The sequence below is a fragment of the Terrapene carolina genome, unplaced genomic scaffold (assembly GCF_002925995.2).
Source record: "Terrapene carolina triunguis isolate 2854851 unplaced genomic scaffold, T_m_triunguis-2.0 Scaffold139, whole genome shotgun sequence".
Taxonomy (NCBI): domain Eukaryota; kingdom Metazoa; phylum Chordata; order Testudines; family Emydidae; genus Terrapene; species Terrapene triunguis.
The window spans coordinates 7,697,473-7,722,393 of NW_020664490.1; the positions used below are offsets into that span (position 1 = coordinate 7,697,473).

General features: G+C 40.7%; 1 protein-coding gene and 1 long non-coding RNA gene across 2 annotated transcripts in view; both read right to left on the minus strand.

Moving 5' to 3' along the window:
- Positions 1 to 335: 335 nt before the first annotated feature.
- Positions 336 to 9,465, minus strand: LOC115271234. The gene is made up of 3 exons (XR_003899846.1): positions 9,381 to 9,465; positions 5,975 to 6,173; positions 336 to 870 (listed from the first exon to the last, which is right to left on the minus strand). It is a non-coding gene; the product is annotated as an uncharacterized LOC115271234 (long non-coding RNA).
- Positions 9,466 to 11,954: 2,489 nt separating this feature from the next.
- The window catches only part of LOC112117333, an 87,451-nt gene continuing 74,484 nt past the window's right edge, over positions 11,955 to 24,921 (minus strand). Inside the window, exons 7-8 of the mRNA XM_029911961.1 lie at positions 15,040 to 16,886; positions 11,955 to 12,190 (exon numbers count right to left, since the gene is read on the minus strand). Coding sequence (XP_029767821.1) covers positions 11,955 to 12,190; positions 15,040 to 16,886 — 2,083 coding nt within the window. The remainder of the gene's footprint in view (positions 12,191 to 15,039; positions 16,887 to 24,921) is intronic.

The following is a 24,921-nucleotide window of genomic DNA, read 5'->3' on the forward strand; positions in this document are numbered from 1 at the left end:
AAGTTAAGGGGACTGTCTCCATTGACTTCAATGGGATTTAGATCAGCCCCAATAACAAAAAAATCAAAGATGACTTCTACTTATTTCTATAGTCAGAAATAAGTCTATATCAATGTAGTCTAAAGGAGATGGCAAGCATGGATTCAAGACAGAGTAACTATGAACAAGAAAAGGTTAAGTATTTGTGGAACAAGGAATAGGGAGGAGAGACTGATGAAGACTTGCTCCATTTAGTATCATGAGGCGGCAACGGATGAAAATAATTAGTAACAGGAATAGGAGAAAACAGAAGTAGGCAGAAGTAGAAAGAATACTTGACACAAACACAAGACTTATAAAGGGACACCAGCAGTGAAGTCAGATACCCAGCTCTGCAAACGCATGGTTACCATCAAGCCATTACCTTTTTATGCATGTAGCAAATATTTCGGTGTTCCAATAGTGAATTAGATCCAGGAATCTGAAGCTCACAGTTTATGTAGACAACAGACCCCTCCCTTTCCTTTGATTTGTAAACACAGAAATCCTTCATTGGGGAAATCTTTTTGCTATTTTTGCTTCAGACTAAACATTGGCCAAAGCAATCTCCTTTATTTTCAGTCTCTCTGTGCCATAGAAGGATGAGTAAAGGAAGCATAAATATCAAGTGACTTCTGAAAGTGGCCATTTGACAATCAAAAATTATTACAATTTTTTTTATTTCAAAACCAGAATGGGTGGCTATGTGGATATAAAGCCTAAGGATTATTGAGGGTCATGGATTAAGCACCAAATTCTACACTGAATACTTCTTCCAGGTTATTCCTTACATTTATAACACTTGATTGTAAACTGAGGTCCTTCCATTATGGTGCCAAGATTGACAAATTTCTGTAATATAAAAGAAGAGAGTCTGCTGAAGTATCATAATAACCAGTCACTGCAGATTTAAAAAATACTAACTGTTGCAAACATTGTTTCAATATTGCCACATCCCACCCTATGGCTAAAAGAAAGTATTAAAGGATAATTTTTCACCTCCAGTCCCTGATAAAGGGATCTATTTCCTTCTCAGTTTTAGCAGTTTGATTTTGAAGGAGGTACAAAGAGGGATTTTGAAGGCTTAGAAAAGAAATGAAGTGGAGAGTATAAAAGGTGGGAAAACTGAAAAGATTATAGAGGAAGGGAAGATAGGAAGACGATGTCAGAGATGGAGAAAGGAGCTAGACATCATGAAGAATCAAAAACAAGAAAAGGAATAAAGGATAACAATACTTAAAATGAATTTTAAATTCCACCAATATTACTTCAATCATAGCTAGGCTTCAGAAACTGATTTAATTTTTTTTTTCTCTGTAAAATTTATATAGAACCTGATTGTCGTCTATAAAAAATCTGAGGAATTCTGTGGAAGATATCAGCATAATTTGATCTACAATTTCTTAAGCTCTTCTAAGTAGATACAAGCCTATTCTATATAACTCTTGTGTCTCCTATCAATTATTCCCTCTCTTTTTGAAGTCAAATGTGAGGCTGGGCTCTATTGGTAAACATTGTACAAGGGAGTTCTTGCTCCAGATTTGTCCTATCTCTGCGTATATTTAAACAAATAATTTTATTTTAACGAAGGGGGTAGTATTCTCCTTCATTTGAGCTTTTGTTCTAGCATAAAATGTCTAATAGTCTAAGGGTACGTCTACACTACCCGACGGATCGGCAGGTAGTGATCGATCCCCGATCGCTCTGCCACTGACTCCTGTACTCCACTGTGGCAAGAGGCGGAAGCGGAGTCAACGAGGGAGCGGCGGTAGTCGACCCTGCGCCGTGAGGACGCGAGGTAAGTTGACCTAAGATACGTCGACTTCAGCTACGCTATTCTCGTAGCTGAAGTTGCGTATCTTAGGTCGATCCTCCCCCCCCCCAGGCCTTAAGATCTATTTTGTTTTGTGTAGAGATTTTGCGTTTAATGATGAGAAGAGACTGTTTGTGGATATCTCTCTGTGCTCATAAAGGCACTGACTATCCACGTGTCTATTGTATTAGCATACCTTTCTCTGCAGATTGTTAGAGTTTTCTCTTATGCTGAATAATAATAGAGTGTAAATTAAAGGTTATACCAACATGGGAAAGATTCAGTAAACTAGAAATGTAATTTTGTGGATATCTGTATACTCACTACATCACACTACCAAGATAATACAGTAAAAGCTGTTTTATCCAGCATGTTGGGGAAATGGGGGATGCCAGTAAGTGAAAAATGCCAGTTAACTAAGAGGGAGGGAGTTTGGGTGCGGGAGGGGACTCGGAGCAGTGGGTTGGGGCGCAGGAGAGAGTGTGGGGTACCGGATCCAGGTGGTGCTCACCTTGGGTGGCTCCCTGCAAGTGGAGACCTGTTCCGGCAGCTCCAAGGCGGAGGCACTACAGGCAGCTCTGTGCGCTGCCTCCACTGACAGGCACTGCCCCTGCAGCTCCCATTGGCTGTGGTTCCCCGCCAATGGGAGCTGCGGAGCTAGCACTTGGGGCGGGGCAGCGCGCGGAGCCGCCTGCTGCACCTCCACGTAGGAGCAGCCGGGACAGGTTGCTGCTTGCAGGGAGCCACCCAAGATGAGTGCCCCCTGTATCCGGCACTCCGCACCCCTCCTGCATCCCAGCCCCCTGCCACTCCCACGCCCACTGGACTATAAACCAGAATTTCAATGAAGATCAGAAATGCCAGTTTATAGAGCTTTCTGGTTGGTGAAGTGCCAGATAAAATAACTTTTACTATATGTATTTAATAGATTATACTTCCCACTAAAGTTAGAGAACTGGGCACATAATATTTTAGTCACCTGTCCAAAAAAAACCATTAAGTTTTCATTATCATTGTGATAAAATGTGAGCTGGGCCCAGACCTGAAGAAGAGCTTTGTGTAAGCTTGAAAGTTTGTCTCTCTCACCACCCTGTCTCTTAATATCCTGTGACCAACACCACTATAACAACTCTGCAAATTAGACTATCCCTGAGAGGTATTTGTCTCATCTGTCGTCAAAAACTTCCAACGACAGTGATTTCAAAACCTCCCTTGGTACTTAACTATCTTTACAGTTGGAAACTTTTGTTCTAATATCTAACCTAAATCTCCATTGCTGCAGATTAAGCCCTTTAATTCTTGTCCTACCTTCTGTGGATATGGAGAACAATTGATCACAGTCCTCTTTATAACAGCCCCCTTGCTAGATGTAACTCATTTTGTGCTTTAGCATTTATGATTTTGTCTCTACATGTTTGCTCTGTTCTTTTGTATTCAATCCTTAGCAATTTGTCCACGTTTCCATAAACTACTTGGTCTTCACTTTTAAGGATCTTCACGCCCTTTCCCTTCCCTACCTATCTTCTTTCATTCGCAATCAAGATGTTGTACCCTGCCGCTGATTGGAGTATGATCCTGGCCTCTTTGCCCACTTGTTAAATTTTCAAATAAGCACTTTTGTGCTTTCTTCTATGCTGCCCCTCACACTTGGGCAGAAAATTAACTCATTATCCTCATTAGGACTCCGCTTAAAACTCTCTTTTTCTATGATGCCTGCAAAAAAGTTTGACAATGGTTAGGTTGCTGGTGTGCTAAGACGACTGCCTATCATCCTGACCAATACTGTCTTACTGTTTCCTTGTATTCACCTGTCTGTTGTTTCTTGTCTTAGACTGCAAGCTCTTTGTGGCAGAGAACATTTTTTGTCAGTGTTTGTACAGCACCTAGCATAATAGGGTCCTGGTCCCTGATTACAGCTTCTAGCTACTATGGTAATACAAATTAATAAATAAAAACACTTGTTTCCATTGATCTACCAATGCTTATTTCAATAGTAGTTTTGATCATAGTCTATTTTGCCTGTTCCCCAGAACAAGTTATTCAACCACTGATTTGTTGTCAATGTTTTGATAAGGAATTCTTACAAAAATGTTGTCTCTTAACCAGAAACAAACCATGTTCTGGGGGGCATGTGTGTGCAAAGAGGAGCAGAGAGAGACAAATATATTCATTTTTCATTTAGACAAAAACACACAAGCTATTGAAGGAAGGAAGCACCACCAGTTGGCAAACAGATTTATATTAAACTGAACTTTGCTAGAAATATATATAACTTGTTTCTCAAAAATATACTATGATAGCAGCATTAGCACTGCGTTCAACTTGTGTAATTTAAAGAGGTTACAGTGGAAATTCCCAGGAGTCTTCTCTTCTGTGAAATTTATTTTTAAAATACCTGACATTTGGTAAAATCTGGTCCATTTCAAGATTTTTATATTTGGTCTTTAGAGTATTTTTTAAAAGCCTCTGGAATATCACTTCTGACTGGGTTACTTTATTAGCATCCATTGGGGAGGTGGGAAATGTGTGATTTCTTGAGAGGGAGAGAGATTACCCCAACCTCCCTTCAAACTGATGGCAAAATTTTAGCAACAGGCTCCTGTGAGCCCCTCAGAGCTAGTTCTCACACACATCCCTGCATATCTCACGCATATTCAATACTCTCACATAATTAATAATTAATTAATTAATGGAGATATCCTATCTCCTAGAATTGGAAGGGACCTTGAAAGGTCATCGAGTCCAGCCCCCTGCCTTCACTAGCAGGACTAAGTACTGATTTTTTGCCCCAACTCCCTAAGTGGCCCCCTCAAGGATTGAACTCACAACCCTGGGTTTAGCAGGCCAATGCTCAAACCACTGAGCTATCCCTCCCTCCCTCCCCCGTATGTTTAAGTAATTATAACTTAACTTATAAGTAATTATACCTGATTATGCATTTTTAAAAGCAGACCTTTCACACTATTGAGTTCAAAATGTCAGAATGAAAAATAACCCAATCACCAACAACTCAAATGTTATTAGACTCCTCCTTTCACCATTTGATGACATGATCGTGTGTTGGATTTGTCACTGTCTATATTTATCCATGCATAATTTTAAAAACCCCAAAGAGGTTGATTAAATAACGTTTACTCCATTCTGAGTAAATTTGAAGGTATTTCAACTAAGAACTTACTGAACATCCATCCACATACAGTCTGATAGGTAGGATGTACAGCATTACAAGAGAGGCATTGAATTGTAAAAAATAACCACCTTAGTTACATTTGGAATATCACACCCCAAATTTACTCTGTCATTATAATGACATCCATTACATTTTAGGACTTCTATTTAAACCAAAGTGGGTTTTTTTTGGAGCTTGGAAAGTTTTTTCTCCCCATGCTCATAATGTTCACACATACCTTCATAAACACAGACATACTTTCACATACAAAATACACAAATAAGTAACATAAGTTTAATGGTTAAGATATCAGCCAGTGTCCTGTCCTACAAAACATGGGTTTGAGAAATATCATCTAGGAAAATATCAAATAATTACTTGGAATAGTTAGAATTAAAAGGATTGGAGAAATGAAGCTCCTAACCTCTAGATCATGAGACACAGTATGTGCTGTTCGTTAGCACCACTTAATGTTAGGTAGACGTTGTTGGGATTTTTTTGACAAAACATTTTTCATCAGAAAATATGTTGAAACATATGAGTTTCAATTAAACTTTTATCAGGAAGGTTTCTCAGGTCCAGGATGGAATTTCTGGTCAAAAGGAGAAAGTGAGATTTCCCCACCCAAAATAGCCAATAGGCTGGTGGTTAGGGCATTCACCTGAAATGTGTGAGATCCTCTGCTCTGCCTGGAAAGAACTTTTAACCTGGATCTCCCATGTCCCAGGTGAGTGCCCTAACCACCAGGCTATAGCTATTCTGGGATGGGTCTCTCTCAGTCTTTCCTGTTGGAGCTGTTCCACTTTGTATAAATAATTAAATATTTACTTATAGTAAAGTCATAGGTGCTTACAGACAGGATGAGCTGTTAGTATTTTTAAAATCATTTTATTAAAAATGAATGCAATAATCTTTGTTTTTCAGCTGTTTAGACCAGCATTATCCGTAAGAATGATAGTTTTATAAAATGTTACCTTTATCTTCATGTTGACTTTTTCTGTTTAAGATGACATTCAAGATTGGTTGATATGTTATACAAGTGCTTATTGTCTGGATAAGTCACAGAGTTCTCTTCTACTACGTCTTGATATAGATTTGTTTCCTGAAGTGTTTCATAAGATTCTTGACTCTTTTGGCAATCTTTATTTGTATCCTCCAGTATGTTGGCACCAACTAAAAAAACATGATTGTAATTTGCCAAATGACACCCAAAGTATAATTTATATAGTTTGTCATTTGTATTTATGTCAAGATTATTTACAGAACAAGATTATTGCCCTAGAAAACTACAAATGTTACCAATTTTACACACGAAATATTTAATCTATTTTGTTGGATTTTTCAGCTGTGCCCTAACAATTACACACATGCCCTACTGGTCTGAATCTCTCTTGGCTCTCCAGCAAATTAACTTCCAAGCCAAGAGCTACAGGGTATGTCTATACTGCCATTTAACACCTGTGGTTGGCATGTGTCAGCTGAATTGGGTTCAAAGAGCTCAGGCTAAGGGGCTGTTTAACTGAGGTGTAGACGTTTGGCCTCAGGCTGGAATTCAGGCTCTGGGACCCCATAAGGGGGGAGGATTGCAGAGCCTGAGCCCAAACGTCTACACAGCCCCTCATACCGAGCCCTGTGAACCCAAATCAGCTGACACAGGCCAGATTTGGGTGTTTAATTGCAGTGTAGACATATCCTCAGCCTTTCCCACAGGATCTGTCCCCAACTTCAGACACCAACTTGTCTGTCATTCTCCAGGGAACAATTATATCATGCATTTCCAACAATTTTAGAAGGCCTTATGCCAACTTGTGCAATTATATTAAACAACAAAAGCTGTTCCCTAGATGTCATTATTCTCCTCTGGTATAGTATTTTAGAACACATATATACAGTATATGAAGTACCATGCATTACCAGACTCTGCTGCAGCAGATACCTTTAGAGAAAGGCTGCCAGCAGGGTATTCTCCAGCTGCCTTCAGAGACCTTATGGGCTAGAGTGAGAGGATAGATGCAGTTGGTGATTACAGAGGGAGGCTGCTGGAAGCCAGCTCTCCCACGGAAGACAGCAGAATTGTGGGATGGATGCTTTTGATGCTCCCAATCCCCAAAGTAGTAGGACATTGAGTGGAAGCCAGTGGTGACCCACCCATCCTAAGAAATTAAAATCAGAGTGTGAGGCAACTGGAAACATGCTCCTACCATCTGAACACTACAGGATTCCTTCACCTAACACCAAGCTCTTGATGTTTCTCATCAAGCCTCTTTCCTCTGCTGCCTAGGAGCCTGATCCATTGAGGTGTTGATAACTTTCAATACCCACTGAATTCAATGAGAGTTGATGACCCTCAACACTTCACAGATAAAATCTAAGACAACATGTTTTTCACTTTGTAGCCCGATCTATAGATTATGTATTAATTCTATTGATTACTTAAGAATTCCCAATGATCACTTTGAGGGTTGACAGGTTCTTGTCCCAAGATCAGGCCCAGTATTATTAAAATTACTATATAGTTCGGAACCCCAACGTGCACAATTGCAACACTCACAGTATCAGAATTCTTCTATATTTCCAAATAGTTTATTAATACATTTAGCAAAGTCACAAACACTCTAACTCTCAGATAGGGAGACTACAGAATGTACATCTGAGCATCCATATACTCACACCATCCCTTGCAGGACGACCTGAAATGTTAACCATTATCTTCCTCATCACCATCACCTTCCTCTTCACCACTAGTGGCCATCATTCTGGTCCCTTCCAAGGGCTACAGCTCTCTCTCTCCTACTGCCCAAAGACTGGCATGCAACTTCTATAATACATTACGCTGATGCCACTATATCTAATGCATAGGTCAGTAGGGGATTTTTCCCCTTTTCCTTATATGTATTTCCTCATCCTACTAATGTTGAGGTGTCCTCTTTCTATAGGTTAGTATATTGATACATGTAACAACAATTTCAACTCATGATCATATCTGCCATCGCTTGCTTAAGCGGATTTGGGGTTATTACTTCCATGTTCCTTGTGGTAGCACTTACTGGAACATTCTACCTCCTACCATTGAGCAAGCTATTCTTAGTTCCTAAAATCTAAAGGTAACCGTTGATCTACGCCAAGGGTTACAGCCTACTTAACCACACTTATGCAAGCTTATGCTTCAGTTAATGTATTACAGGATATAGGATACTGTAGGCTTCTTCCATTAGAACTGAATATAATGAAAGCAGCTAAATATAATTAAGGCAAGGCAGTGAATATAGTAAAGGCAAGCCTATGCACTACAACTTTAAGCTCCATCTGAATTGGATTCAAGTAAACTCAAAGTAAAATTATTTGATTCATTTAATAAGAAAAACTGTTACGGTGGAGAATTTCAAATCACAAGTCAGGAAATTCAAAATTGGGTCCCACAGCAGCTGTAACTCTGCCACATTGTATGTATACTGTATATGGAGGCATACATTTAATACCATACACTACAATACGAAATCCTGCACTTGCACAAGAAGTAGTTACAGATACTATGAACACAGTAACTTTCAACTTACTTACTTCTACATTTGTACGGGGAGATTTTGGCAAACCAGTAAAGTGCCTAAAACCACTATGGCTTATTGTTAAAAAGCAACCTAGTCAGCAAGCTGTAAATTGGCATTCAGCAATCTCAGCTTGACCAAGGCAGGAGGGGAGTTGGTTTTGGGGTGCCACAGAAAGGGCAGCTTGATCCCGCGTCCTTCCTGATAAGAATTGTGTTGAAGTTGCTGATACATGCGTTTCAAAAGAGTAGGATATGTCCCAGGAATGTCTATTGAGGTCTCAAGGCTGCAAGTTCTGGAAAACCCACACCTGGTTAATCAATAATCAGAAGGAGCCTCTTGCTTGCCCATTGGAACTGTTTGCTTGACAAGTTTTCTTTAAGGGACATGTCATTGTATTATTACTGTATAAATAAGTGGGAAAAGCTTGAGATAGGTGGGACTCTCCTGTGGGGGACTCTTCAGGACTGGTCTCTCCCTCTGGATGCATCTTGTGTTCCCACCAGCAAACGGGCTGCGGCTGTGCCACTCGAGAGCCACACTCAGCTTTGGTAATTATCAAGGGTTGGGGGTGTTTTACTAATCTTATTGCGGACGTGTGCAAGTGCTTGAGACTTAGTAAAGGTTTAGCTTTAAGTGAAAACACTCTTGTGTTGTCCTGTTTGTGCCAACCATCTATCGGTTGGATGGCCGTGTCTCCCCTGTTTTATTTCCTGACGCCTCCTCGCACAGAATAAAAGTTACCAAGAGCTTTGGGTTGAAAGAACGCCGGGTAACACATTAACTGATTGTTGCACTGAATAAATAACGTTTACATTCATTTTGTTATGCTTACCAGCCAAAGAATTCCCATTCTGTAATCCATTCTTTTTTTGTTTCCTCTAAAAACAAATAAAATAAGCAATAATAAAGGAGAGAAGAAGAAAAAGGAAATATATATGATGGTCTGGGGGGTTGGGTAATCAGTGTACAGAACAAAGTCCATATTACATTACATAAGTTTTTAAACTGTATTTACAAGGCTTTTGTCCTTTTCATCACACTATCCTGTATTATCTCCTAAAAACTGCCACCATAAAACAACAGCCCTAGTAATAGGCTATCCTTTCATTGAGAAGTGGCAAAAGAAAGGTTAAGAAATATAAAAATTATTTCAGAAATATGATTCAGTCCAACTATTGACTAAACTACTCTGGTATAAACAGTATATAAATATGTAATATTGAAATATGAAACTATGCTTACATTCAGACCTTTAGAAGATCTACTTACAGCTCTGCATTGTCCTACTTTGTCAATAATGGGGTATTTCCTAACATGTGAAATTATACTGTACCCTCAACCAGTAGAGAACGCCTGCATGTTCAAATATGTATATGTATATAGTGGGACAAATATTCTAAGAGGGCCAAACCCAGCCTCTGTTTTGCATGCATATTATTGAATCACACATATGTGAAGGCACATGTGACATAATCTATCACTTCTGCATGCAAGTGATGGGTTTTGCATATGCAAAACCCATCAACTATAAGTGCCAGTGACAATGCTCAAAGTATGGATATAGATATCCATGCATGCAGAGACTACTTTCTGAAAGTTTGTAAACAGTATATAAATATATGTATACATACAGGGCCCCATCCTAAAAGTTGTCTTCACCCAAACTCCTGTTTAAATGAGAGGGGTTCTAAGTACGTACGGAGATCTGACACAGCCCTAGGCAATTTGCTCCTCTAAGGGTACGTCTATACTTACCTCCGGGTCCGGCGGTAAGCAATCGATCTTCTGGGATCGATTTATCGCGTCTTGTCTAGACGCGATAAATCGATCCCGGATCGATCCCGGAAGTGCTCGCCGTCAACGCCGGTACTCCTGCTCCGCGAGAGGAGTACGCGGAGTCGACGGGGGAGCCTGCCTGCCGCGTGTGGACCCGCGGTAAGTTCGAACTAAGATAGTTCGACTTCAGCTACTTGAATAACGTAGCTGAAGTTGAGTATCTTAGTTCGAAGTGGGGGGTTAGTGTGGACAAGGCCTAAGAAAATTTAAATGGGTGCACTACTTTCCCCAACCCATCCAGCTAGTCTATCCCATTTTAAAATTATTTAAAATAACACTGGCATTAAACTTTTTAAAAATGTACTGTGTTCCCTGTCCATTCTCTTTTTCTTTCCCTACTTTTTCCTTTCCATTGCCTATCTATCTTGGCATAACTTTTCTTTTTTCTTCTGTTTTCCCCTTAAACTTATTTTTGGATTATAATTTTTCTGATTTCCCTTGTCTCCCTTAATTCATTCCTCAGCCATTCAGACACACCTTATACATTATCCCATCAATTGAATTCTCCCTTATATACCCTCCAAGCACATACATTTTATTAAAGCTAATGTTAATAAAATTATGTAATACATAGGGTGAGAAAACAGTGTCTGTACATCTGGGTATAGTGCTTAGATTATCCACAAATACAAAGTTTGTTTTTAAAGTCATAAGATACATATAATTGCCCTCATCAGACATATAAGCTAGATCTAGGTTCACTTGGTTCTGCCTCCTTGAGGTCCCTTCCAGCCTATGTTTCTATGATTCTAAGCTCATTCACCTCCTCCCCTCAACACACTTAGGGTGATTTCTTCTTATCTATCCCCACAAGGGAGGAAGGTTTGGAGAAAGGCTCTTTTTTTCTCTTCACCAACAGAGGGGAGTGGCACTGAGCTGGGTCTCGGAATAGAGTGCATTGATAGAGTATAAAACAATTACAGTTTCTGACCAGACAAAATAAGCTAAATCCCAGTCAGCCACTCAGCAGATACTCAGAGCATTTTTGCTAGAATTGATGGGTAAGGAACTGCAGATACCAGAGGGCGGAGTCTGCTTAGAGGGTGGTAGAAGAACAGGAGGAGGAAAAGGAAAGTGGAGGACAGTATCTGCAGGGTAAAAAGAAGGACCCTGAGCAATAGGGAAAGGTTTTATTTTTGTTGACTGGTTCATATATTTTTCTGCTCTGTCCACCTAAACCCTCAACCCTGCTATAAGGTTAGAGCTCTCCCTTGCACAGGGCTTGCAGGACAGGACCTACATAATGCTCTTCCTTCACTGTTTGTATTCACTTATATAAAACATGGATCTATCAGCAAGAAATACTCTTTCTCCACATGAACTGAATGCAGAAGCACAATGATGGGCGGGGGGTAACAGGAGGGGCATAGATGCTAACACAAATTCACAGTCTCCCCTGGTCTCTCCAGGGGAAGGGAAGGTCCCAACTGGTCCTGTGGGAGGGGATGGCAGGGACATGGGGTGGCAGCTTCTCCTGTGGCTCTGGCTCCCAGCACCCCCTCGACCCAGCTCTCTGCTTCCCAGAACCCCAGGATGCCATCTCCTCACACTGTCTCTTCCACTTATGATCTCACTCTGGAAGGAGAGATGGTGGCTCAGTGAGGACGTGGCAGGTGACCTGGGCCCACTTCTTCGGAAAATTCTGATTGCACCCTAGAGTAAATGGTGCCTCTTTACTCCTAAAATACAGGAAAGCCTTGCAGAGAACTAAAACCCATACCTTCACAGATGTCTTCCATAGTAAATGGATCTTCTTTGATGTTTTCCAGTCAAGAGGAACTATGTAATCATCCGGCAATAAAGACTCTGAAAAAGAACAAGACATTTTCATGGCATTATATTTTGTCAGGTTTCATGCATATCTGAAGGAGATTTTGCAAGCTCAAACAAAGCCCAGAATTGAGGTTTTATACAAATAAGCTTCTACAGAACCTAAGACCAATTAAAAAAAATTCTATATTTTTGTTTAATGCCAATGTAAAGATATTTTTTAAACCAAAGGATTTTCCTGCAGTATTTACACACCCAAAATTGTTGCTTTGTCCAAGCGCATGGGAACGGGAAAGTGAAATTTACTAGGAAAATCACTAAAAACAAAAGTGAAACTTCATTCTCTAAATTGAGTAAAATGCAAAAAGTAAACAAACGTCTTAAATGAAAAGTAAATTTAGTTTTTAAAATTTTATCAGTTTTAACCATTTATAAGAGGAGGATATTTTAACATAGTATATGGAAATTCTTCTATAAATATGTCATATTTTAACCTGATAGAGTTCCTCAATGATTAAAGTTGAAAAGAAATGCTTTGTAGAAAAACAGTGTAAAATGTTTATGGAATATATGTTCTATGTGTTAACTGTAAATAAGTGACAAATAAATTTGTTAACTAAAAAGCTATTTACCTTCCCATAGAACAACTAACAACATTTATAGTACCTTTCATTTAAGAATATTCCTAAATGCTTTATGAAACCATTCACCCACAAATTCATTGTAGTTGCCTTAAAATACGCAGCAGTACATAACAGTTTAGGACAGGCAATGAGGAAAAATATCTATGACTGAAATTGAAGCAGACATTTAAAAAGAAATAATATTGATACTCAAATCAGAATATGGCTAGGAAAGTGGAATTAACACCTATAATTCTGAGAAAAATGCTATGGGTTCTTTAATGATCACAAGTGGCCAGTGCCTCAGGCTATGGCTACACTATAGCTTAAGTCGACATAAGTTATGTCACTCACAGGTGTGAATTAGCCTCCCTCCCGAGCAACATAACTTATGCCAATTTAAGCACCGGTGTGGACAGCACTATGTTGGCAGAAGAGCTTCTCCCACCAACATAGCTACCGCCACTCGTGGGGTTGGGGCACTGAAATAGGGGGGCCCAGAGGGCCATGGCCCTCCTACTTCTTGAAAGTGGATGGGCCTGGCCCATCCACTTTTTGCCACAGGCCCCGCCCCTACCCCTCCTCTTCCACCTGAGGCCCCGGCCAGGCTGGCAGCTGGAGCCTGGCTGGGGACCCCGGGTAGCATGGGGTGCTGTGCCGCAGACCCTCCAGCAGCCGGGGTGCGGAGAGGAGCCTCCACCCCGTGTCCCCACCCCCACCCAGGGCAGATGGAGGGTGCATGGCTCTTACTATGGCTGGGCTGTGGCTCCAAGGCCCCATCCCCTGGCAGAGTCAGGTCAGGTAAAAGCTGCACGGGCAGCTGTGGGGAGCTGCAGACCCTCCTGGCCTGGGCGGGGGGCCTGTGGGGCACGGACACGGGCCGGGGCCTGCTCTTGGCCTCCCCACCCAGGTAGGTGGAGGACCTGCGGCTCCTGGCCCGCTCCAGCTTCCGACTTGTCCAGGGACGGGGCCTTGGGCAGAAGGGGCAGGGCCATCCCCCCCCACTTTTCAGAAGGTTCCGCCACCCTCTGTTGTGGGGACTGGAGTAATTAAGCCGACAGGAGAGCTCTCTCCCATCGGGTTATAACAGCTACATAGAGAACTTATAGCGGCGTAGATGCACTGGTGCAGTTGTTAATGTTTTCATTAAGGAGAGACTACAATTAGAGAGTTAGAAGGTTCACAAGTAGCTTGCTAAACAGGGGCCTAAGTGACATCAATTCTGTGAAGATTTATAGAGCCCTGCAAATCTGTGGATATCTGCTTTATGTCAACAGACCATTTTTTCTGATTGTGGATTGGATAAGAATATACATTTTGAATCTGCGCAGGGCTCTAAAGATTTATGCACACTCAAATATAGACATGTGAATAGTCCCATTGTAAAATTAACCATGTGCCTAAGTCTGAAGAATTATAGCTTAAGCAGTTCATTCTTTTTTGATCTCTCTGAAAGTATTTACACTACATGAGTTAGTATACATTAAATGACACTAGAATATGAAAATTCAAGCTCTGTTTGTTCATTTACCTTCTAACCATGACATCTGAAGGTGTGGACTGCATGATTAAAAGAATATGTTCAGTACTAGAAAATATACTTTATGGTTTTTAATTTCAATTTCAAATTAAATTTGATTAGAGGTAAAATTTTCATACTACTGAAGTGATTTAAGAGAGTAGGTCTATTTGAAAGTCAGTGGGATTAAGCCTCCAAAGTGCCTATGACACATTTGAAAATGTAATGTAGGTGCTTTTGAAAATTTTACCCTATAACTTTACATTATTAGTAAAGGGATACTACTGTATTACAAAAGGTGAAACAAACATTTACCAGCAAAGAAATACAAATCCAAATAGCACGTGTTTTCATGCAGTTTCTAAATGACAGGTTAAAAATTCACTCAGTATGATGTATTTGTGCAGCTGAAATTGCAACACAGCTACAAGGACAGCATTCCTTGGATTTAAAGTTAGTAAATACTCAGCATTACTCAAGATCATGCAATGAGGGTAAACTGCTAACAAAAGAAAACAATGATCATTGCATAATAGATAATCTACAGAGCTGAAAAGCAAAATCTTGGTGCAAAGTACCATTTGCAAGACACTAAGTGAATGCCATCAAAAGTATCTATATTGGCAAGCAGTGATCAGCTACAGTATATTATCACATTTGTACAATTGCTAGTTGCAATAAGAAACTGAGACTTATATCATTAGACACTGTTAAAAATTAATAATAATAAATAATAATATTACCCAGTGGAAATCCAGGAGAACCAAAAAGGTCTACAAGTTGAAATGCAAATCCCAATGATAAGGGAAGACCCAAAAAATTGGATTTAGTATTTAAAGTATCTTGATTAGCTTCAATTTGTGAGGACTGTGATGGCTTACTTTCATCTGTTTTGTACATATCTTCACCACAGCTTTCAAATACATTAGGGTATGTAGGACAGTCAGATGTTACTTTAACAGAACACAAAATATCTGGTTGACTATTTGTAAGCTCTGAAGAGAACTGTTCTCTCTCACCCTCTTTTTTATCAAGTATTTTTTCTTTTTTAAAAGTTGTAATTTGTTCCTTACTTGTTGAAGAAACTATACAAAAATTAGAGGGAAACTTCTGAGCTGGAGAAGAAACAGCTTTCTTTGAAAGACACAGAGATTCTCCCAACTGACTACTATGTAAGAGAGATCCCACACCATGGTTAAGTGAAGAATCTGTCACATCATTATTAGAAGGTGCTAGATGTTCTTGAAATTCAAGGTTTTGTTCACTCTTCTTTCCATTGTCCTTATTTGAAATTCTCTCTTGTTCTGTTTTCAAAACATTTTCTGATAGGTTATCATCCATTAATAGAACATCCTTCAGTCCCTCCTTTGTACTAACAGCAATCTGCCTTGGTAGATGAAAGTTTGGTGCCAAGTTGAAAATCCTTTTGCATCTTCCTTTCTTCTTTGATGGAACTGGTGTACCTACATTGCTTGGAACATTGACTTCAGTTAAGCAGTTTGTGACAGTGACTCCCGACTCTATAAATGAAATATTATGTACTTTGTCAATCAGTGATGACTGTAGACCACCATGTGTTACACTGCCACTCTCTTCAATTAATGTTTGCAGACTGGTTTCTTTTTCTAATTCTTCATTAGATTCACGAGTTTGTTCTCCTGTGCTGTCAGGATAGGTCTCTTTAGGCCGCCTCACTCTTTTTGGTCTTTGCTCGCATATGAATTTATGGGTACCCTCAGGCCAAGAACAAGAACCCGACCTATCAGACCCAAGCTGGAATTGTCTATCAGTTAAATCAATTGAAAAAAAAGCCCAAGGATATTTCTCATACCTTTTTGATGTCTGTCTGTCTTTCATGGTTTTATCAGGCAAGACAACACAAATTTCAGATGTTTTCAAATCATGCTGGAGAGACAGGGTTTCTTTTTTTCCATTACTTACATTTAACAATTTACTTTCTAGGTCAGGTTCACATGCAATTTGATCTGATGTAAGTTCATCTTGATTGTTTAACATCATAGAACTATTTTCTTTACTGTTATATTCTGTGTCTAGAACAGAACTGTGATCATCTGTATCCAAGGAATTGCTCTCATTTACCATAAGGTTTTTATTTTGGTTATGATCAACCACCTGATCATCAAGTGTGTGTTCAAATTCAATTAAGTTTTTATTAGGAGCAGATGTCAAATTTATTAGAAATGTACCGTCATCTTCTGTAAACAAGTCCCTTTTCACTGGACTAGATAGTGTTGCTGAAGTCTCAGACACAGCAATAGGTAAACTTCCTGTTTGATGCTTGGTAGATTTTGGGCTTTCATTACAATAACCATTGGAACGATCTTCACAACCTTCATCTCCTGGATCTCCATTAAATGTAAATACTGATTTTCTGTTTTCTTCTTCTGAATCTTCCTCTTCACTGTCTGATGTTTCCTGGTCATCAGGAATTAGATGACAAGGGGCTCCATCTGATTTTTTCTCTGTGATTTTAATATGATCATGCTTCATTTTTCTGTTTCTTTTTCGCTTTTTCCTCTGTTTAGCTTTGCTCAGTCTGTGCCCAGGTTTCTTCTTAATGTCTGTTTCCCTAAATGTAGAATAAAAAACTAAATATGAAAGAAAATCCATAGCAGTAATAACCTACTCATAATATGCAGCTTTAGGAAAAAAATATTTATTTAACTATTTGGGTAATCAAGCTTTGATCCCTTCACTACTGAAATTTTTGTTTTTTTAAATCCTGATACTTCATTTAAAAAGTACCATTTCTGTATATTTCAGAAACATGATGTAAATGTATCTTACAATTCACAAAGCATCTTTAAACTGTTTAACATACACACACTGAATTTTAGTTTGAATCTCATTTCAAGAACTTCCAACTTAAAACAAAGCAGTAGGTAAAGCAGCATTTTCAGGCATCTTTCAAAATTATGATTGATCCCCACTAGTCATTCAGCATCTAGGGTTTGCCCATGTTCTGTAATTTTGTGAAGTTCCACCTTGTGCAATATTCAGAATGGTGGAAAATGGGTGGAGAGTAAAATGATCTGTTTTCCTTCTATTAGAATATCCCACTGATATCAGAGTGTTCTTCTATTGGACAAAATAGATTAGATGGACTCAATAATTCAGAAGATATGAACTATAAAAAAATCCTGATTGACATACAAGTTTAATAATTATTACCGTTTCCTCAGACCTACTGCTCAAGGTACCATGTTTAGCATGTGTACACATACAGTTTATCAGGGGAGTATAGTACCTCTAATTACTTACTTATTTAATTTGGAACAAAGTGGTACCTCATGACTGTCAGAAGGGAAGGCTTATTTAGGCCTTCCGGAAGCCTGCTGTGGATTTTAAGATTCTGTTCTGATAATGTTCAATAGTTTAAGCATAAATAGAACTGTATGTTTAACAAATTGCAGAATAATTATGTTTATTGCTGCACATGTGTAAGAAATTGCAGAGTAATCATGTTTGTGAGAACAAGAAGAGATAAACTAATTAAAAAGCTTGAAAAGATTAGTTTGAACTAATACTAAACCTATACTGATGGGGAAGGAGAGTTAACATGGAAATGAGAATAATATATATGTATAAGAAAAGATAACAAAAAATTATAAATAAGTTTGTGTAACAAAGGAAGGTTGAAGCTGTAGAGTCTGGTGCTGGAGGTGACTGTGATGAGATTGTTCTAATAAGCTTCCTACTTATAAGTAACTGATCACTACTTGCTGAGTGTTTTGCCTTAATAAATATTTGTTAGACCCATCTGTTGAGTAAGTGAACCTCAATCCAATGACCTAAGTCTACTAGAGACAAATTAATTTAGTAGTAGGCAATTGTGTAAGATTACTTATGAATCTCAGGTCTATACATCTGAATTGTTGGGTTGCACTTCTCATCAAGATTAACAGGCAGCAGTACAAATAAAAATGGCAACTAAACTTTTTGGCATCATACTTCCCAATTACAGGTTTCTAACCAAACTAAGCCCTAAATAAAGAAAATGAAGATAACTAGGGAAACCTATTACAGGAATTTAATATAGTCTATAGATATACTTTTATTTATAGAGAAAAACAATGAAGGGAAGGTAATTCCAAATAAACGAATCTAAGAGGTTGATGACCTATATAGGTAAAATAGGTTTCTTTTTGTACCTTCATATACACCAGAACAGATTGATACAATTTGAGAAGTGATTCTATAGAAATAAAAAATAAGGGAAAAGTTGACACCACCAGTAGAGTACCACATCCATACCTCGAGGCCACAGCCATAGAGATTTGTTTTATCAGAACAGAATCTTAAAATCCACAGCAGGCTTCCAGAAGGCCTAAATGTGCCTTCCCTTCTGACAGAGTCATGAGGTACCACATTGTTCCAAATTAAATAAGTAAGTAATTAGAGGTACTATACTCCCCTGATAAACTGTATGTGTACACATACTAAACATGGTACCTTGAGCAGTAGGTCTGAGGGAATGGTAATAATTATTAAACTTGTATGTCAATCAGGATTTTTTATAGTTAGTATCTTCTGAATTATTGAGTCCATCTGGAAAAGTATTGTTATTTATCTTGTACAGTAACTGGAATTTTTCAAGATGTTTGGTCCCTATGTGGATTCCTCTTGAGATGTGCACATAGTCCATGTGTCTGAGACCAGAAGATTTTTGTTAGCAGTACCATAGAATCATAGAATATCAAGGTTGGAAGGGACCTCAGGAGGTCATCTAGTCCAACCCCCTGCTCCATTGATCCATGCCTGCACCCTTCTCCTCCTTGTGTTCTGAACTAAGGGCATCAGTGGCACTGTGCACTGACAATTTCTCCAGTTCTTTCTCTATAGTGAATTACCAGAAGGATCCACAGCAGAGGGGAAGGAGGGTGGGTAGTGGAATATACATAGGGACTACACATCTCAAAGAACTCCAGTAACTGTACAAGAGAAGTAACCATACTTTCTTCGAGTGATGGTCCCTATGTGTATTCCACTTGAGGTGGCTTACATACAGTATTCATTGAAAAGGGGAGTCGGGGTGAGGAACCGCTACCACAGATTGGAAGACTGCTCTGCCAAAGGCTGCATCTGCTGTAGAGGCTTGTACTAGTGTGTAATGTCTCACAAAGGTGTGCACAGGGTCCCACTCTGCTGCTTTACAGATTTCCACAAGAGGGACACTTCAAAGCGAAACTACTGACATAGCCTGGGTTCTGGTCGAGCGGGCCCTCACATTTGTGGGGGAGAGTTAGTTCATCGCAAAGCAAGATTCAGCCTGAAATCCCTTTGCAAAGTTTCTAGACTGCCCCCCCACTTGTGCATTTGGCAAAGGAGACAAACAGTTTAGGGCAGAGGTTCTCAAACAGGGGGTCGGGACCCCTCAGGGTTCATGAGGTTCTTACATGGGGGATCGCAAGCTGTCATCCTCCACCCCAAACCGTGCTTTGCCTCCAGCATTTATAATGGTGTTAAATATATAAACAAGTGTTTTTACTTTATAAGGGGGGGGTCGTACTCAGAGGTTTGCTATGTGAAAGGGGTCACCAGTACAAAAGTTTGAGAGCCACTGGTTTAGGGGATTTCCTGAAGGGAAAGGATAAGCAAAGGAAAATGGAGCTAATGGTTCAAGTGGAACATTCATTAATGCTATTAGGGCTAAACTGAGATTCCATACTGGGGTCGGTTTCAGTACCAGAAGAAAGTTTCTGACAAGTCCCTTCAGAAACAGTTCTGTAGGAAGATGGGCAAAGACAAAAATGTCTGTCCACTGGAGGGCGAAAGGCACAAGTTACTCTCAAGTGCACTTGCAAGGAGATGTTAGATAGTCTCAATGTTTTTAGAGAGAGGAAGCAGTCCAGAACAGTAGGGATCTCAGCATCCTCTGATGGTTTATGATGATTCTGGCACAAGGTAGAAAATCTTTTTCATTTAGCTGTATAGCATTTTCTCATGGAGTCTTTTCGGCTATAACTAAGAATGGATTGTACTATATCCGAGCATGATCATTCTACGTTTGTCATCCATCATAATAACCTGTTAAAGGGAGAGATACTGAGTTCGGGTGGAGGATCTTGCCTTTGTCCTGGGTCAAAAGGTCTGGGAAGAGCTGAATGCAGAGGAACGGGTGTGAGGCCACCTGGAGAAGGCTGGTGAATGAAAACTGTCTTGACCACTGAGGAAAAACTAAGATCACCAATGCTTTGTCCTGTATGATTTTACTCAGGATTCAACGTAAGAGAGGGATGAGTGGGAATGAATACATCAGTGTTTCTGGTCATTGTACTAGAAACACATCCCCTCTGGAGTTGAGGCCCCTAGCCACTCTGGAGCAATATGCCAGCTTTTCTTGTTTTCTTGGGATGCAAAGAGATCCCACAATGGGAATCCCCACTGTTGGAATACACTCTTTAGACTGGGGTATAGAATCTCCGTATATGTGGATGTGGTAGGGGGACACAAAAGTCCCATCAAAAAGATTTCTTGGTGGGAGGCTGGGGCTAGAAGGATAATGAAGAAGGAACATTCTGTTCACTATACTGTATTCTTTGGTGTTTTCTAGGAGGTTTGAAAGCTCTTTGATGGTAGAATGACTGAGGAGATGGTTATTGCATGTAAGATTGAGCCTTAGGATATATATCCTCCTTGGTGCTGGAATGCAGATACCCAGAGTACAAAGAGTTGCTCTTGAGTCTTTGAGGATATGTAACAATTCCTCTGTTTTCTCACTGAATAGGTTATTTCCCATGAAAGGCAGATCCTTTGTAGTGGACTGAACTTCTTTTGAAAATCTGGAGGATTGGTGTCACAAAGCCCATCTCATAACTATGGGTGTTGTCATCAAACAGGGAGGCTGTACCTGCTGCGTCCACCGAAGCCAGGAAGGGCCAATCTAGCTAGCAATTTACCTTCATCAATGATTGCTTGGAACTGAAATCTATCCTTTTGAGGTAGTTTGTTAGTGAATTCAGAGAGCTTATTGTAATTAATAAAATCATACTTACTTAGACATCATAGAATCATAGAATATCAGGGTTGGAAGGGACCTCAGGAGGTCATCTAGTCCTACCCCCTGCTCAAAGCAGGACCAGTCCCCAACTAAATCATCCCAGCCAGAGCTTTGTCAAGCCTGACCTTAAAAACCTCTACGGAAGGAGATTCCACCACCTCCCTAGGCAACCCATTCCAGTGCTTCACCACCCTCCTAGTGAAAAAGTTTTTCCTAATATCCAAACTAAACCTCCCCCACTGCAACTTGAGACCATTACTCCTTGTTCTGTCATCTGCTACCACTGAAAACAGTCTAGATCTATCCTCTTTGGAACCCCCTTTCAGGTAGTTGAAAGCAGCTATCAAATCCCCCCTCATTCTTCTCTTCTGCAGACTAAACAATCCCAGTTCCCCCAGCCTCTCCTCATAAGTCATGTGCTCCAGCCCCCCTAATCATTTTTGTTGCCCTCCGCTGGACTCTTTCCAATTTTTCTACATCCTTCTTGTAGTGTGGGGCCCAAAACTGGACACAGTACTCCAGATGAGGCCTCACCAATGTTGAATAGAGGGGAATGATCTCGTCCCTCGATCTGCTGGCAATGCCCCTACTTATACAGCCCAAAATGCCGTTAGCCTTCTTGGAAACAAGGGCACACTGTTGACTCATATCCAGCTTCTCGTCCACTGTAACCCCTAGGTCCTTTTCTGCAGAACTGCTGCCTAGCCGTTCGGTCCCTAGTCTGTAGCAGTGCATGGGATTCTTCCGTCCTAGTGCAGGACTCTGCACTTGTCCTTGTTGAACCTCATCAGATTTCTTTTGGCCCAATCCTCTAATTTGTCTAGGTCCCTCTGTATCCTATCCCTACCCTCCAGCGTATCCACCACTCCTCCCAGTTTAGTGTCATCAATGCTTGGTCATTCACTATGTAGAACTACAAACTTGCAGATGTGAAATTCATTCTTCCAAAGAGGGCTACACATTTGGTCTTGGGTGTAGATCCAGCTTGGCTGCTGCTTGTTCCTTCTGGTGACTGCTTGCACCACTAAAGAGTTTGGAGCACAGTGTGAAAGTAACTTTTCTGCCCCCTTTAATGATACAAAGTATTTCTTCTCCATTCATTTGGGAGTGGGAGTGCAAGTGGCCGGAATATGTCAGACTATTTTGGCCAGTTCTAAAAATAGCCTCATTAACAGGCAGTGCCACTATACTGGGACTAGCGCTCTGGAGGATATGCAGTATCTTATGAGGGGTCTCATATACTTCCTCCAGTCAGATCTGGTGTGTGTCTGCAATTCTCTTCAGGAGGCCCTGGAATTGCCTGTAGTTATCAGGTGGTGATGGCAAGGCTGCTGTGACTGCCTTATCTGGTGAGGATGTTGATAATTCTTCAGCAACGAGTGGTTCCACCTGTTCAGGTTGCTCCTCTTTCTCAGTGTCCCTGAGCAGGTTAAGGCTCTTCCCCAGATGGGGAAGCCTGTCTCGACTCCCCTTGAAACCTTGCCTATTTGGGATGCCTCATATATGGATTCCAGGGACCCCAATAAGGCCAGTGTGAGGGATCATAGGTAAGGATATGATTTAATCATGGAAGTCACGTATTCCATGATTTTAACGAACCTCCATGACTTCTTGGGCTTCAGCCAGTGGTGGGGATTGGAGCTGTCAGGCTCCTCCCCCCGACATGGAACTCAGGCTTTAGTCCCCCCCGGTAGTCTCTCCCCCACCAAAAAAAAATTAGTTTTAGTAAAAGTCATCAACAGGTCCCGGGTTTCTGTGGATTTCTGTTTATTGCCTACGACTTGTCCATGACTTTTACTAAAAATAACCATGATAAAATCTTAACCTTAATCATAGGGGTAACAGGGTTGTCCCCATGGAGGAGGACACCATTCGTTCCGAGTTGGGTATTCCTTCCTGTGAGATTGGGAAGGTGCCCTGGAGATCTTGGAGCCTCTCTTGGGGCTCACTTCCCGCCTTGATAAGGGTGGTGAAGCTCTCCCACTCATTCCAGACTCATTGGAGGAGAATGAGGTCTCTGTGACAATAGGAGGTGCTGTCGGTATCTGTGGTCTCATTATGATTCAGCTGGTCGACAATACTGGAAAGTGCCGAAGTGTTGGTGTACGGACCTGCTTGGTTAGGACTGGATCTGAAAGTATGGGTGATTCTTGGTCTGCACAGATCGTAAGGTCCTCCAGTATAGTGTATCTAGTGGCAGCCCCAGCCGCTGGACAGTGGGTCAGGCTCCTGTACCTTGGCAGTGCCAGCTTCAGATGGACAGCAGTTTTTGGTACCGACTATTCCTTTTCTCTGCACATCAGTATCATCGGTGTAAGAGGTGTCCACTGTCTTCTTTCCCTCATCAGTACTGAGGATGTTTCCAGCCCTGCGGCTGTCAACAGTTTTGGGGCCCTCTTGGTTCTCAGAGCTGAGGAACCAATACCGTGCTCCTTGTGAGCTCTACACCACACCCATAGGTGCAAAGTGACACCTGACTTAAACGGTGTCGGAGAGGAAGTCCTCTTTTGGATGAGGTCTTGGAGGGAGATTTCTCACTTTTCTTATGAGAGTGTTTGCTTTTACCCTCCTGAGTAGAGTCTTTAACTCCACCTTGAACAGCCTCAGAGCCAGAGACCACCATGCTCAAGGGGGAGCTTCTCAGTGCCTCTCTCTGATGTCTGATGGTCCAGAACTGGATGAGGTCTCATGGAATGATCCATCAGGAATCTTCTAAGTCTGAACTCACAGGGTTGATTAGTTTGGTGAGGAGAGGACCAACAGACACTGCGCTGAGAGAGGATATGAGCTTTCCCGAGGCAATAGAGGCACGTATCAAAGTCGTCACTGACTGGGAAAGCCTGGGGACAGGCCACACAGATCTTGAATCCCAGGGTCTTGGGCATCCTAGGCACCTGCATAGGGGGGTATCAGGGTGAGGGTGCCCCTTGTATTCCTGAACAACTGAAATGACACTATCTAAACTGGTAAAACTATTAACAGTATCTAAGTGGTGGGGTTTTTTTTGTTTTTTTTTTTTAACAGGAATGCTAGCTAAAGCTATGGACTCTAGAGAAGTCCATCTCAGACCACAGGTGGCAGAAAGGAACTGGAGAGGCCATTGGTCTAGACCACCCTTTATGCCCTCACTTCAGAGTATAAGGAGCAGAAGGGCACTGGTGCGGACCAACTGACACTGCTAGCAAAAATCTTCTGGTCTCAGATGCATAGAGCGCATGCACACCTTGAGTGGAATACACATTGGGACCACCAATCAAAGAAGAGGCATCTTGACTCTCAGTGGACATGGTAGGTAGGTCTCAGACAAATTCATCAAGCTATAGTGGATTTGAAAGTGTTGATTCCCTTTTATATTACAGTTTTAAAAAAAGGCATCAATTAACCTGGTATCTAAGCTGTGAACATACTGGAGACCCTCCACTAGAAGAAACATGTTGAATTATTTCCAGATGATCTCAGAAGACTCCTCAATTAAAGAAGCACCAAAATGTGCTCTTTGTTGGATACAGAATGGGACAAAAAAGTGCATTTTAATTCAAAATAAACCTTGAGATAAACAGAAAAAAGGAAGTAGAAAATGGTCCTAAACACAAAATACTTTCCA